The sequence below is a fragment of the Lepidochelys olivacea genome (genome assembly GCF_965140295.1).
Source record: "Lepidochelys olivacea isolate rLepOli2 genome assembly, chromosome: 16".
Taxonomy (NCBI): domain Eukaryota; kingdom Metazoa; phylum Chordata; order Testudines; family Cheloniidae; genus Lepidochelys; species Lepidochelys olivacea.
Window position 1 is genome coordinate 19,137,812 of NC_140426.1, and position 16,016 is coordinate 19,153,827.

Sequence of the window (16,016 nt, forward strand, 5' to 3'; positions counted from 1 at the left end):
GCTTTTTATATTTGCAGGGATAGAAATTACAGGAAGAGAACAGTTGAATTCTACTGATTTTTTTCCTCTTGTGTGTTTCGTAACCACGTTCGTACCAGTGGTCAAATCCTCTGGATGCAGCCAGTAGCTGAGCTACATGCTGGGGAGCTTTACAGGTGGTTCTTGAATTACAGGTGGGGGTTGGGAAGCTCCCTGACTTCTCGAAAATGTTTAAATTAAAGCAAGCCACTTGACAGTCAGGGCCCTCGTATTTCCACCCTATCCTTTGAACACTGTCCACAAGGCTTGGGAGGAAGTTTTCCTCTCCCCAGGCCCTAAAACAGCAGCTGTTCCATGACTGCAGAGCGGCTTCTTTGCTGCTAATGTGGCCATGTCCCCACTGAGTTTTCTAGCTGTGGCAAAAATGTAATTCAGGGAGGAGACTGTTTGAACATGGCAAACAAGGAGAGGTGAGGCAGGTGAGAACCAAGGTTCTCCAGGCCGGATTCTCCCCTGGGATTGGATGGGTAAGGCCGCAGGGAGCAGAGGTGCAAGCAGCCTGCGACTTCCACTTTACATTGCAGCTCTCAAAGTGGGCAGAGCAGGCCCTTGATGCGATGGGGTCAGGACAGCTGAGAGTCGCATTGATTCAATGGCTCCCTGGGGAATTTGTAGTTTCCCCTTCCCATGGATAAACACCCGCTCAGTAAACTTACTTCCAGCAGGGAAAGAGGATAAAGGTTGCATCTTGGGGGTGAGCCTGGCTCCGTGTTGCTGACTAACACGTTGTTTTACTGGCATCACCAGTTCAGAGAGAACACGGGAGCCTTTCAGATGCAGATCTGGCTTTAAATAATGAATGCTGGTTTATTAAATTATCATTCTGGATGGATGACAAGCCTGGGCATGGGCAGGGGCGGGGGTGGGGGAGTTTGTCTATTCTTCTGCTTGGCATTAGTATCTCAGTCAACTGAAAAGGGGAAGACAATTGGGCCATCAAGCAAAAAACTACCCAAATCTTAAAACACAATATTACTGCTATTATGAGTTCCACTGCAAGGAAAGGAAAGAAATTCATCCTTATGCAGAGAGCCTGCACACCAACCATGCATGCCTTAAATAGTGCATGGGCCTCTTTACGGGGTGAATTTCACCCTCTGAGCCAAATTCTGTCCTGGGTTCCCTATACATGGCTTGCATTGAAGACACTGGAAACCCCTTTATATCCCAGGGAAATTATTAGTAAATAGCCATGGGACTGCAGGTGCCTTGAGAATTTTCTCTAGCACCGCATTACCAGATGTTTCTTTTCTTTTCTTTTTTTCCAGAAGGGATGATGGTAATAATTATGATGGATTTCAAGGTCTGTGCAGCTTTTTATTCAACCCCTCAGGGTTTAAGTGAGACTTAAAACGTGCACTGCCTTTGTGCCAGCCCTCTGCACAAGGGTGAATTCCCCCCACCTCCACGGGTTTTACAATGATCAGAATTGCTGGATGACTAATTCATAGCACATAATTCATTGGGAAACTGAGTTTTGTTTTCTGTTGGCCAATTGTCTGTGGGCAGCTGACGATTTTTTCAGAATGATTCATAATTTCCAAAGTCTTTCCTCACACCTTTCATGTAAAGATTGCCAAGCACTTGAGAGAAAAAAAAATTGTATTATCCTCATTATACAGACTGGATGAATGAGGCACAGAGGGGATAAGTGGCTTGCCCAAGTCCTTACGGTCAGTCAGTGGAAGAGCTAGGACTAGGACCTAGATTTCCCAATCTAATGCTGTATCCACTGAGCAACACTGCCAAATAATTTATGATAAATTGCTGTGGTGCCAGTTACAACAGATCTATGATATGAACTGATTTCCTAGCGATATGGCAAAAGGCACATTAAAAATGGATAGATACTAACCAGCAGCCTTTGGAGACAATAAGGCAAAGTGTAGAATTCTATGCCAAATATACATTACATCTTGGTTAACAGTAATTTAATTTGCTTTGTTTAGGTATGGAACCAAAATGGCAAGAACCCATCCATAACATTTGAATATACTCTTCTAAGGAAGCCACATTCAAAAGTTATTCAGCCTATCTACTACACCTTTTCTGAATCCGAGAGCGAGGAAAGCAGAGAGTTTGATGGAGAAGTGCCTTTGGGGTTTAGCCAGCGCAATGCAAGCTACTTCGGCAAACTCTCCAGGGAAAGGATAGATTTGGCAAACCAGGTGTTTGGAAGGCAGGACACTGAGGAAGACCTGAACTTGAGCAAAGGTCAGGAAACCAATGAAGTTTATGAAAGAGCAGAAGCAATTGACTGTGAACCAAAACTGAAGGGCAAACAACCCAAAGGTAAGGAGGAGGCCTGGACCTTGCAATGCCGCTTTTCCGAGTTTTTGATGAGACGAATTCTGCTTCCTTGGTTAATTTTTTTGGAATCCTGGGAGAACTCGTAAAAATGTCTCTGTCTATCCATCCTCTTTGCCCGGAGGGCGCTGGTTTCTGGTGGGGCCGTAGGGATGGCTGCAGTTGCACATCCCAGCTGCAGGGAGCCATGGCGGTATTTGCTTTGCAGTCTGCCTTTCTATCTCCCTCTTCCCAATGCTCAGGACGCAGCTCCACTAGGTTCTTCCCCCAGCCCTCAACCCAACACCCCCCTACACCCACCCAGAACCCCCACCCAGCCCAGCACCTCTCGCCTCCCACCCAACTCACCCCCACTCAGCACCCAAACCTCCTCCATTCAACCCAGCACCTCCTTACACCCACCCAGAACCCCCTACCCCCACCCAACCCAGCACCCCTCATCTCCCACTCAACCCAGGACTCCTCATCTCTCATCCAATCTGCCCCCACCCAGCACCCCCCTACACCCACCCAACCCAGCACCCCTCACCTCCCACCCAACTCACCCCAACCCAGCACCCAAACCTCCTCCATTCAACCCAGCACCTCCTTTCACCCACCCAGAACCCCATACCCCCACCCAACCCAGCACCCCTCATCTCCCACTCAACCCAGGACTCCTCATCCCTCATCCAATCCGCCCCCACCCAGCACCCCCCTACACCCACCCAACCCAGCACCCCTCACCTCCCACCCAACTCACCCCAACCCAGCACCCAAACCTCCTCCATTCAACCCAGCACCTCCTTACACCCACCCAGAACCCCCTACCCCCACCCAACCCAGCACCCCTCATCTCCCACTCAACCCAGGACTCCTCATCCCTCATCTAATCCGCCCCCACCCAGCATCCCCCTACACCCACCCAACCCAGCACCCCTCACCTCCCACCCAACTCACCTCAACCCAGCACCCAAACCTCCTCCATTCAACCCAGCACCTCCTTACACTCACCTAGAACCCCCTATCCCCACCCAACCCAGCACCCCTCATCTCCCACTCAACCCAGGACTCCTCATCCCTCATCCAATCCGCCCCCACCCAGGACACCCCTAACCCACCCAACCCAGCACCCCTCACCTCCCACCCAACTCAGCCACCCCAGCACCCCTACCCCCCAGGTCCTCCCTACACCCACCCAGAACCCCTCTACCCCCACCCAACCCAGCACCCCTCACCTCCCACCCAACTCACCCCCACATAGAACCCCCTACCCCCACCCAGCACCCAAACCTCCTCCACTCAACCCAGTACCCCCCTAAGCCACCCAACCCAGCACTCCTCATCCCCCATCCAATCCACTCCCACCCAGCACCCTCCTACACCCACCCAACCCAGCAGCCCCCATCCAGCACCTACACTCACCCCTCCCAGCATCCCCCGTCCCTACCCAACCCATCTCCACCCAGTTCCCCTCTACACCCTCCTAGCCTGCCCCCACCGAACCCAGCACCATCTCCCTGCTCTCCCGCTACCCCAGCACCTCACCCAACCCAGCCCGCAGCCCCTGGTTGTGGGAGGACAGGGAAAGCTGTGGCATATTCTGTCTTCTCAGTGCTGGACAGAACGTCTGAAGTAGTGGGGAGTGAAGCAAAACCACAATTTTCCCTTAGCAAAAGCTCTTTCCTGTGACACATGTAACTGGAGAAGCTCTTCAGAACCTGGCAGCTATGAACTCCCAGTCCTCCAGTGTGAGTAAGTGTGATCCACAGGGCCTAACTGCCTGTGAACAACTGCCACAGATACCACCAGCCACTCCCGCTGTCCCTTGACCCAGCTGCACAGACCCATCGCCTGCACTTTCTGCTTCTCCCATCTCCCTTGTTGAGTTTATTTTGTGGTGGTTGTTCCATCCCCCGCTTTGCTCCAATCCAGATTCAAATGCAACCAGGTCTGCTTACCTGACAGACAGAGATGACAGAGACTTTGACTCGCGATTCACCTCCACGGAGTTCCTGTCAGAAAATGCAATCACCGACAAGCTTCTGGACAAAACCTCGGACTCGAAAGAATTAGTTCGGAACATGACCATGAACAGCATCTTTGCCCCAGGGGACCCAATCAACTCCGTGGGCTCGCACATAGACAGCCTTTACGTTGACTACGAAGACAACGAAGGGGTGATGACGTACAGCATCAACGGCACCTACATGGAGCTGAGCAGCGACAAAATAATCAACACTTCATCAGAGACTCAGTTCTCGAATGCTACCGTTACCCTGACCAGCCCCCAAGGGAACAGAACCCACAAAGCCAGGTAGGGGATGCGTTTTTAATAATATTCAATCCCATTGATTTCTGTGCTGTTCTCTCACATGCATTGCACTTAGGGCAGTCCAGATTACACATTCTGATCTGTAAGGTAAGTAGGATGAAGATGTCCTTTAAAAGGTTTCTGCAAGAGGTTAATTTGCAAGCAAAATTAAAAAATGCTGTCAGGGGAGGGAAAAGAATTGACACCTTAACAAGATAAAAAAGACACTGTCCACATTAAAGGGACATTGGCCACTGTATTTTTATAGCTTATTGCTCTCTGTCTATTGTCGCATTTCATTAGAGGACTGAACATAATAAAACCTCTTTTCCTACTCATTTTGAGTGCTCTTATTTGACCAACGCTTATTTTCCCCTGCTCCCCTTTCCTTGTATTTCTAATGCAGCAGAAGTTGGTATGGCTCCTTTTTGTGTACTTGTGGTTGATTGTCATCCACCAGCATTGTTATTGATGCCAGCAGGAATGTGTAGACAGTAGCTTCGGGGAATCACCTCTGTTAGTTAACTATTGCTCGAGAGCCAGAGGGGGGAGGATAACAGCTTTTGTGCAGGCCCTACAAAAATAGGTTGGTTTGTTTCTTTGATTTGATTTAATTGCTGAAGAAGCAGTGGTGTCAGTTGATATTTATTAAGCATACGGAAACACTACCTACCAGCTGCTTATTTTGAGCTAGGTCAAATATGGGGCATGAACTACAAAGCCCCTTGACTTGGTGTTTTCTGTTGACTCTACTATGAAATGTTATTGGTTGTTAAACAAGGCATAGAGTGTATTTAACAATTATATGTACAGACAGGCAGGGCATGGATTAACGGGGATCTAGGGACACACAGTTCCCGATGATCTCCTGAGGTCCCTTCCAACCCTAACCTTCTATGATTCTATGAAGTCAGGTACACAGTAGTTTACTAAGAAAGGAATTCCCTGTAAGGACTAAATTATGGATCTTCAGCCATTTTCCCCCCTATCAAATAGTTATCTTTGGGGCTGACAGTACAGAGAAACAGTATAATTTACTGTAAAATTAGCACCTGTCCTAGTGAGCACACTGCCTTATTCACAGTTACTCTGTGCTGGGAGATCTGGCGGCAGATGCTGTCCCCTGCCCTAGGGGTGCATTGGGGCTGGAACTGTAGAGCAAGGGGCCAAAGGGGTGAATTTCTTGATCACAAGGCCACCATAAGGCAGTCGTAAGAGGTCCTGCATTCCCCCTCACAACCACTGGTGCAGGGGCTGCTGGGGATAGGGTCAGGAACACAAGAGGGCGCGTCGGAACAGAAGAGGGCGTCTGTAGCACACGCAGCTAGAGAGATTCTGGGCTATTCTGGACTGCAAAGCAGCCAACAGGCAGCGCTCAGGATGCTGCCATCAATTCGAATACCTCCAGGACAGTTCAGATTTATCCCAGAGGCTGTTTCAGCTCCTGGAGCAGTCCAGAATCCCAAGGGCAAGAAGTGGATTCAAACAACCTTTGCCTGCTCTCCTACTCAATTGTGCCCTCTGTGCTGCGCCCTCGGGAGACACAGTCAGCCTTGGCGTCTGTTCTTGGTCCGGCCATTGATTTACTGTGTGACTTTGGGCAAGTCACTTCGTCTCTCTCTGCCTCGGCTTCCCCACCCGTAAATTGGGGCTAATGATACTGACCTTTCGAAGTGGCTGTAGGTCTGTGGATTGAAGGCACAATTGAAGTGCTCTGTGGGATTGCAATCTTTATGTCAATATAGTTAGGCCCAAGAAATAACCATTAAAACAAACAAACATGCCAGCGAGCTCCCTGCTAAGAGCTTTAAAACACTGCTGAGGTACATTAGGTGTTAAGCCTGTCAGCTTTATTCAGTATTTGGCGTAGGAAACGCTTTGCAAGGACTTTCTCCTGCGCTGCCTAGGAAAGCGCGAGTGTTTTGGGAGCACTTTCTGCAAACCAGGACTAGCGTCACTTAGCATCAGTGGCTTATAATTTAAAGATGAACGATTTGGAGGGAGTGGATGGCCCAGTGGTTATGGTGCACACCTACAACTTGAGAGGTCAAGTTCTGTTCCCCCGTCTACTGCTGACTTCTTATGGGATCTTGGGCCAGTCTCTTAGTCCTTCTGTGCCTCAGTTCCCCAGCTGTAAAATGGGGGTGATAGCACTGCCCTGCCTCCCAAGGGTGCTGTGAATTTTAAATGCATTAAAGATTGCAAGGCATTCAGATAGGAGGCCATATAGGCACCTAAAATAGAGAATTCTGCATATTAGCTGTGAAAGCCCGCAGTGACACAAGGAACTTACTAAAATGCACTGTCTATTCTCCCCTCCAGCCCCTGACAAAGACAGGGTTAGTAAGGGTTAATCCTGTTGAACAGGGTGCCCATATCACAGTTTTCCTAGAAGCTCCTCTATTAAAATGTTCCCTTTCCCCCACTCCCATTGAACTGAAGCAAAATGCTAATTTTCAGATCAAAATAGTCACTGATGGTTTAAACGAGTTATTGTTTTCTCAGATTGGGTGTTTATATCTGGGCATTGAAAGGCCCCGATTCTGCGTGGTGGCTGAATTGGGCTCGGTGCATGCCGGGAGTGTAGAAAGATGTCATTCGCAACTGTCCCACTAGTTATTGTCTGGCTCTGCACTGGGCTGACTTTCAACCTTGCCAGTTACCAGTGGTCCCCTAGGGCCATTTCAGCAGCTATTGATTGTCAGGGCACAGGGATGTCACAGCCATGCCAAACAGTCAGCAGCCACACCCTGTGTGCTGGCAGCCAGGTGTGGAGGGGTGGCTTAGGAGTGCCACAAAGGCCCAGCTAAGCTGGAGGTAGGGCAGCTTTGTGCCCCCAGGGCAGTGCGGACCTGAATCCACACAGCTGAGACACTGGCCCCAAGCACTCTCATTAGGAAGCAGGCAGTGAAAAACCGGCATGTGCTTCATTTAAAAAAAAATTTTTTTACACACTTCACTGAAACATTGTTCTCCAGCGTGGTTGTTCAAAGGGTACTTATGACATAATCGGCAACTTGTTCTTCCAAATATAGCGCCTCTGTGGGTGGGTGTGTTTGTGTGCGCCCGAGCGAGTTCTGCCAGAAAAGGCCAGACCACACTCCAGTGCACCTCGGCACATCATGTACTGCATAAATCCCCAGCCCAGAGGACGGTGGATTGAACAGATAAAGCGTATGATCTAGGGGGTCAGTTTCTGGAGATGCTAAGGAAAGCTGGCAGAAGGCAAATTGGAATTTTGTTGTTGTAAAACTGCTGGAGCCTTGAAAGCTTTTCATCACTTGGGTACAGATTGGAGGAGAATGTGGAGGGATGGGCCCCAAACCTGCAGTGGATGGAGATCAACAGCTAGGCTGTCAAGTCACTGGCAATTGAAAGCCACTCCATCGGGCTCCACAGTAGAGGGCAGTGACAAGAGGAAGCAGGAAGCAGTGGCTCTCTGCAGCCTGCTCCCCTCAGATCCAGGTGGAATTCTAGTCAGTTGACCCAGGACTGACTACTCCTTAGGGGGAGTTTTGATCCTGGATCGCATGGTAACATGGCTTGCTTAGGAAGGGTGCAGCTATAGGGGAGGAAGGAACCAAGAGAACAACTGGGCAGATACCAAGTTCCTTACAGATGTGCTCCCATCTTCTGTGTTTTTCCTGAGATCTTGGTTCATCTGCAGGCTCAGAGGATGGAGACCTCTGCCAATTCCATGTGGGTTGGGAAACCCACTCTCCCGATAGAGCAAAGCAGAGGGAACTCTGTGGCCATGCCTACACTCAGAGAAAAAGTGTATTTTTAACATGTTCACTAGACCACATGTTCACATATTGACCAGACAACTGTAGTTTTAATAGGTGTTGCTGGTCCAGGTAAACCCAAGCTCTGGTGTTGACCTCCCCCAGTTAATGTGTTAAAACTAAAACTGCCTTGTCTGCATGAGGATTTTAACACATCTTAAAACCACACTTCTTTCCTAGTGAAGTCTGCAAGTGAAAACACAGGTTATTGGCAAACCATATGTGGATTTTCCCAGGGGCAACTTGTGGCCCTCTGCACTGAATTCTGCTCTCTGCTGAAGCTGAAAGGGTTACGCTGTTGGAACTGAGAGCAGAATTTGGCCTGTAACTGTTCTGATTTTCTTTTGGAAGAGAAGGTAAAAAAATATGGAACTAATCCATATTATTCCATTTGTACCCACAAAATACACAGGTATCTGATTCTCAATGGGCCCTATCTCACTGACTTCAATGGCAGCAGGATCAGACCCATATCTGCTGGCTGATAACATCTTGGTCCTGACTCCCCATTGATCTGCTTCTTGTACAGTCAAGTACACAAGTGCAAAGTTGGTGCAAAATGCTGTTAAATTGGAATGGTTACTGAGGTTAATCTACTTCACACTCACTTTGCACTGGTGTAAAAATCTGGACTAGAAAGCAAAAAATATGAGTCCAAACTCTTTGAATATTGAGCCTCTGCATTCACTTGTAGTTGTGAGGGTTATTCTTCTGCTGCAGAGACCCTTGCTTGAATCCGGCAGCCAAAACAATAGCAGATTCCAGAATGGCAATTTCTACCAGAAAGAGATGTTTGCTTCTATGGCCCCAGGAAAGCAGCTCAGTATAAAGCCAATATGGGTGCGCCTGGCCTGTTGCAGAAAAGGGGGTGGTGCTAATTTTTGTTGTTGTTGCTTGCTTCAGAAACATGGACACAAAAGCTCGGAGGGGGAGGAAAATGGGTGACCTTAGTGCAACCCATAATAATCAGCATAATTTAAAAAAAAACCAGCCTGGTTGTATAACGACTCACTGCCGTTTGCATTTAGAAGAAAACAAAACAATAGTTATGTCTGCGCTCTAAATGGGAAGAGAACTAACTGTTACCATATGACAAAATGTCTAATTTATCTAGAAGTTGTTTCTGCAACATCCTTACTTGTAGAAGAAGCTCTTTGAGTTCCAATCACATACATTAAAGGGACACTGTTGAGGGGGAAGGGGTTCTAATCTCCAAATGTGATACAAGCCTATTTTGTGTGTGTGTGTAGGAAGTTTAGGAAGAAGGGAGTAATGCCATACATATTCCAAAGGTCAAATTCTTCACTCAGTTATTCCAGTTTCAGTCTAGAGCAGCGGTTCTCAAACTGTGGGTTGGGACCCTGTTTTAATGGGGTCACCAGGGCTAGCATTAAACTTACTGGGGCCCGGGGCCACAGGCAAAGCCTGAGGCCTTCAGCCCTGGGTGGTGGGGCTCAGGTTACAGGCCCCCTTCCTCGGGTGCTTTGGCTTTGGCTCCCCTGCCCAGAGCGATGGGGCTCAGTCTTTGCCCCCCTTGCTTCCTGGGGTCATGTAGTCAGGGCAGCAGGGCTTGGGTGGGCTCAGGATTCGGTCCTCCTTCCTGGGGTCATGTAGTCATTTTTGTTGTCAGAAGGGGGTCACAGCTCAATGAAGTTTGAGAACCCCCGGTAGGATAACCCTTTTGAAGTCAATGAATTCAGCGACATGGGTGAAAATCCAAAGGGATCCCCCATCATTGGAGTTATTTTGGAATCACACTGGTGTGACTGAGAAAACAATATGGCCTGAAGTATTTAGGCGGTGCTCTCTTTCTCGAGATACATTTTAAAAACGTGAAAAGAACAGACGCTGATCACCATTTTTATGGGTCCTATGGAAAATCATCATTTTGTGCCTCCCCCCGCTGGCTCTACAGCAGTAGTTAGTAAGAAGACAGTTGTTGGGACTGTGTTGACATCAGTGGGTGATGCTGGTCCAAAGCTGTTTGGGTGAGATAAAGCACTATTTATAGCCAGCCACGGTTGTGATTTTTAAACAAAAATAGCCATGTTAATTTCAGCTCCATTTCAAACACAGGAAGTGACTGTTTGCCAAAATGACAGAGGCAAAATCAGTGGGGAAAATGAGATTATTTTTAATTCTTCTAAGAGGTCATTACTAACAATGGAAGGAGGGTACGTCTGAAAGGGAGACGATAAAAATACTCAACAGTGTCCTTTTAAAGCTTTTATGTGACAGAATGGACGTGAACTTTTCCTATGAATCATAAATAAGGCAATTTCAGAGCTTCTGCTGCCTAGAAATCACACAAGCTGCATATCTTGCTAGGCCCGAGACAGCTGGAGATCAGGATAGAACCTTACATACAATTCTAAAACACGATAGCAATTTCAAGGGTTTAAACAAAGTATTTAAGATTTGATTGTTGTAAAGGTGCAGTATCCCTGACGCATTAGAATGTTACATTATATAGCTATGCAATGAGGTTGTGATTCTTGGTTTTGTAAATGCTTGTATGTATACCAGGAGAAATTCATAATTCCTTTACCAATGGCATTACATGTGTGAATATAGTGTCCTAAAAGATGTACGTTATAGAAATAATTGAGCAAGAGTGACATAGAGGCAAATATGAACTTGGAATGCCTGTATGTTTAAAAACCAAGGTTTGTTTTGAAAAGCAGTCTGAGCAAAGTACTATTCAGCATTTAGATTTTCAAAAACAGTAAGTTTATGGGATTTGAAAATCTCAAGTCTGTGTAGGGAATGTTTGTGGTACCATATCTGAGCAGTAGCAATTAGCATGGCATATTTTTATTTCATGCCGATATCACCAGGAAGGAGATACTGCACCTTTAATTACTGTATGTTTAGGGTCAGGTGTATTTGAGCAGAAAATGCAAACTTTGTTAAATTCTGAACTGTTTCTACTTGTGGGTATTTTTATCCCATTCTCTCTATTTCTAGACAGTGGAAGCTCTGCCTCTAACCAGGCTGGGGATTCTACTTGGGGATCAGGACAGGTATGTTGTAAAAACCAAAAAACAACCAACCAAACCAAACCAAACAAAACCCCCCAAAACCGAAACAAAATCCCCCCAAACCCAACCAAACCGCAACCGAATCAGTTTGAGTGTTTGATGTGACGTATCGAGGCTCTCCTTGTAAATGCTTTTTTTTTTTTTTTTTTTTTGCTTATTGCTAGAAACAGATTGAAGTTGTTAAGAAAGGGCCAAGGTGTGAGTGCTGCTGACATGTACAGGTGGAAGCTTTCCTCCCACGAACCCTGCAGCTCTACATGCACTACAGGTAGTTATCAGAAGCAGCCAAATTCAACCTCTGCAGAAGTACTGAGATCACCCACTGAGTGAGTCGCTTTTATGTTCGTTAGAGATGGGGAGACCTAGGTAATGTTTAGGGGCCTGATCCGAGGCCCACTGAAGTGAATGGCCTTTGGATCAAACCTCAGGTGAAGTTGCCCTGATCCGCTAAAGCCCAGATCCTGCAATCAGATTTGTGCAGAGGAGCCCTGTGTCCACAGGGAGCCGCTTTCTGACTTGATTGTACTTTTAATTCACTCTGCGCAGGGTAAATGCAGGGGAGAGGAAAATCAGGCCCTGTCAGGAACCAGCGGGCAACATTTTCAAAAGAGCATCGGTGACTTAGGAGCCAAATTCCCATTGGCGCTAGGCTTCTAAGTCATTTAGGGATTTTTGAAAATTGTACCCATCTCCACTCCACTGTCAGCTCATTCCTTGCAATGTGTCACTTTCAAACCAATCCTAACCAGTGCTTTTAACACTTCTAAATGGATATAGGCAGACCCTGCATAGCACGTTTTGGTTTTTAAAAAGTTCCCTTTTACGTACCGATTAACGTTTTCTTAATTTACTAGCCCAGCAGGGCTACACTGTGGAGTATGGTGCCTTGTAGGACCATAAAGCTTGCACCAAGTTTTAGCATAGTGGCTTCTTGAATTGAGCCACTATGCCAGTGGAATGATTGAAACCCATGTGGCTAGCATTTTTTTTTTCTTTTTAAACTGTAAAGCTCGGTTTCTTTCTGACAGAGAAACTGTACAACTGTGGCAGAAAACAAAGTTGTCTGAGTTTGTTTTGTTTCTCTCTTTTCTGATCTGGAGTCTGATCTCAGTTACATGGGTGGAAATCTGGAGTAACTCCATTGATATCAATGAGATCAGAATCTGGCCACCGTATTTTCCCCTATTTCCCTCTCAAGGCACAGTTTCAAATGACTTGATCTCCGCGTTTCAGTGATTAGAGGGGAGGGGAGTAATGTTGCTAATAAGTCTGGCCTGTGACAAATCCATGACTTGCCTTGAAATATGCATATAGGTAAAATGATCATCTGATAGTGGGTTTGCCTATATCATTCCATACACAGCACAGTAGTTAAAATAAGCTGGATACTTCATTGCTTTTGGAATTAGGGCGGAAAAAAAGAGGGGAATAAAATCTTCGGAGGGAGACTTTTTAAGGGAATGAATGCACAGATCTTCTTGTAAGCGTGCCAGAGTGGTTGGCTTGACCTGCTGGCACTGCTATGAAATGTATAGGGACCAGGAACGTGGACAACTGTTCTTCAGTTCAGAATCCTGAAACCCACAAAGTTCAAGTATGTCCTTGAGCTCTGTGATTCCTACTGAACAGCCGTCTTCTAGCTGAGGCAGGCTTTCAACCTGACCCAAACTGAAGCCAGTGGGGAATGTCCTATGCAAACCACTCCTTGATCCTCACCTTTTTCTGTTGACATGTCGCAGAGGAGTGCTGCAGTGTCAGGAGTTGGTAGGTTTCTTTTAGTTTCAGAAACCTGGCTGGGAGAGCTGGAATTCTTGGTACCTGTAGACAGATTAGTCTCTTGGTCCCAAGCCATGTCCCAGAAAGGACTGAACAATATTTATTCTGGCTAACAAGGCTGCAGGGGAAAAAGTCCCAGCATGATGACATTCTGCTTTCTGTGCTTAAACAGGGGAGGAGGGTCAGATTCCTCTTTTAATAATCATGTAAGAACCAATACTAGGCCAAGTGCACTGTACATCCTGCAGGCAGTAAGGCACAATTGTGGCATGAATTATTTTGATGTACTGGGTGGAGGGAGATGGGAACCTCTTCCCCAGCCCCATGGTGCACCCACACAAGAACTGGACAGAATAAGAATCTAAAACTCCTTTGAGAACCAGGAGGAGGGACGCCGCTAACATGCTTGCAGGCCTATGGCGGCAATGGTGAGACACCCTGAACATCTTGCACCTATGCTAGCATTGGTCGCAAGTCCTGGTTGGGGTGTCATGATGTTCCGCCTTGGAACAGCACTAAGGAGAACTTCAAAATGTACTACCCCAGGTATCCCCAGGGCCACCCTGCTCCGTACAGGCAGGAAGAACTCTCCATTTTTCCACCCCCCACCCAATCCCATCCTCTTTCTGTCACCAGCATTCCTGATGACTGTCAGCTCAGGTCATGGCCCTTCAATTTTAATTTGGAAAGACATTTTGGAACATGCAGCTCACAAACAGTTCGGGTGTAAAAATCACCAAGCATGCATTTTGTGTGTGTGTATTTTTTTTAAAAATAGGAGTGATGTCCACATATGCAATGTGTGTTCGTTATGATGGGATCGAAGTGGATGATACGTACTGTGATGCCATGACCCGTCCCGAGCCTGTCCATGAGTTCTGTGCTGGAAGAGAATGCCAGCCAAGGTACTATATCAGTAAGGAGTTCTTCACGGGGCCATACATTTTGTCTTCCTTAGAATTATTTGGAGCTGGTGGGGATTCTCTTCTAGGTTCTGAGCAGTGATGGGCCAAGCCACCAGGTTCAGAACCTCCCCAAAGTTCCCGGGGTGTTTAGATCTGGGGTTTGGTTTGGGCTCATCTTTAATTACCAAGTCTATCTCCTGCCCAGGCCAGCACAACAAGGGGAAGAAGAACTCTTTGGGTCAGAGACAGATTCTTCACAGTGAGTTAGGTTGAAACATGCTTTATTGATCCTTGGATGTTTGCATTAGTCAGGAGCGGGACAAACCTCTTGCACCACAGGCCTTGCCCCTGTGGTGACATGGTGGATAGGCTGGGAAGTTAGAGCCTGTTGGAGCACTGCGTAAGGGCCTTGCCTGGCTGAGGGTGTAAGGGAAGGAGGCTTCCTGATCCCTCTTCCCCTCCTGCACCTTTCCCAGCAGTGACTTGCATGGCAGGACTCAACCTTGCTCCCAAACAACAGCTACTGTTGACGTAGAACCTAGACCATTTTCATTCTCCACTCTTGTAAGGGGAAGGGGAATCAGCCAACAAGTGTTACATTCCCAGAGCGTTGCTAGCATCAGCGATCATGCTAATGCTCACTGAGATGCATCAGCAACAGCGTTGGGTCTAAATGAGAACCCTGGGTTTGATCCCCCAAACTCTGGGACAGTTCAGACTCTGACCCAGTTCCTGAGATGAACTGCATGGTTCGGATCCGCCTCTGCAATGGAACCCCAAATCCAAAGATCTTTCCATTTTGGGGAAGTTGAGATACCAATCCAGATTCAAACTTTGTGGCTTAGGTCCATCTCTGATTGCATTTTTTAAAAGGTTTGTCCTTTTCAAGGTTCGCTAGAAACGCAAGTTATGGGTGGGATAGATCGGTGCCTGCCAAAGAGAAAAGGGCTAAACCAGGCAGGGAAAGAAACATTACTTGTTGTACTTTGTACCAGGCGGCACAAAGTGAAAAGAAGCAAAACTGTGCGATGCACGTTCTGTAATAGTGCCTTGTTGCTGAAGTAACACAAAGCTAGGCTAGAGCCGTGTCAAGGGTCTGCATAAACCTGCAAACGCATGGAAAGGGGAAGTTTAGCATTTTGGCAATGGGTGCCGGGTTTATTGTATTGGAAAGGTGTGTGTGTTTGGGAGTGTGCGGGTACACTCCCCTTTTCCAATGTGAAAATCTCTCTGGACCCAGGATATTGAGGCTGGCCACATTCACCCACCCCACTGTGCCCAAGTCTTGCTAAATGCTTTAGTGTCTCCTCTGAATGTAGGTGGCACTTTGATGTGTGCAATGACTTTTTAGAGCTGCCCCGCTCATGGCACCCAAATCCTTATTTGGAGCTTACGTCCAGAAGCAAACGTGTGGCCCCTGGAGTGTGTACCAAGCACAGCGACCTTTTTGCTCGGAGACGTCAATGCTCTAGATCCATATTGCTTGACCTTTTCAGGTTGGCCACCCTCAAAACCTTTTGCGACCCCATCTATATTTACTATAAAAGCCGGGGTAAAAATGTCTCTGTGTTATGCCTAGATAATTGCTTTGCGTGTGTGATTCAAGAGGTCGATTGAGAATTCTTGACCTTGAGGGATAACGGTGGGGGTGGGGGGAGAGGGGAAGGGGGAGAGTTTCGCAACACCATGAGACCTCTTGGTTGCCTTCGTGACCCCCTGCCCTGGGCATCGTGACCCATCAGCTGAAAACTGCTGCTCAAGAACCACTTCTTTCCCCCTCACTTTCCTAATGGGTTGATTTTTACATTCAAAACAAAGCTTGTTTCGTCATATATAGCTCTGTCTATAGCATCGTAATGGCACTATACTC

At 47.2% G+C, this 16,016-nt stretch overlaps 1 protein-coding gene across 2 annotated transcripts in view; it reads left to right on the forward strand.

Moving 5' to 3' along the window:
- Positions 1-16,016, forward strand: part of ADAMTSL2 (ADAMTS like 2) — a 46,475-nt gene that overhangs the window by 13,949 nt on the left and 16,510 nt on the right. Inside the window, exons 10-13 of one of the 2 annotated variants that reach the window (XM_084649746.1) lie at positions 1,989-2,331; positions 4,261-4,642; positions 11,630-11,733; positions 14,020-14,146. In XM_084649746.1, coding sequence (XP_084505872.1) covers positions 1,989-2,331; positions 4,261-4,642; positions 11,630-11,733; positions 14,020-14,146 — 956 coding nt within the window. The remainder of the gene's footprint in view (positions 1-1,988; positions 2,332-4,260; positions 4,643-11,629; positions 11,734-14,019; positions 14,147-16,016) is intronic. The other variant, XM_084649747.1, reaches the window with a different exon arrangement.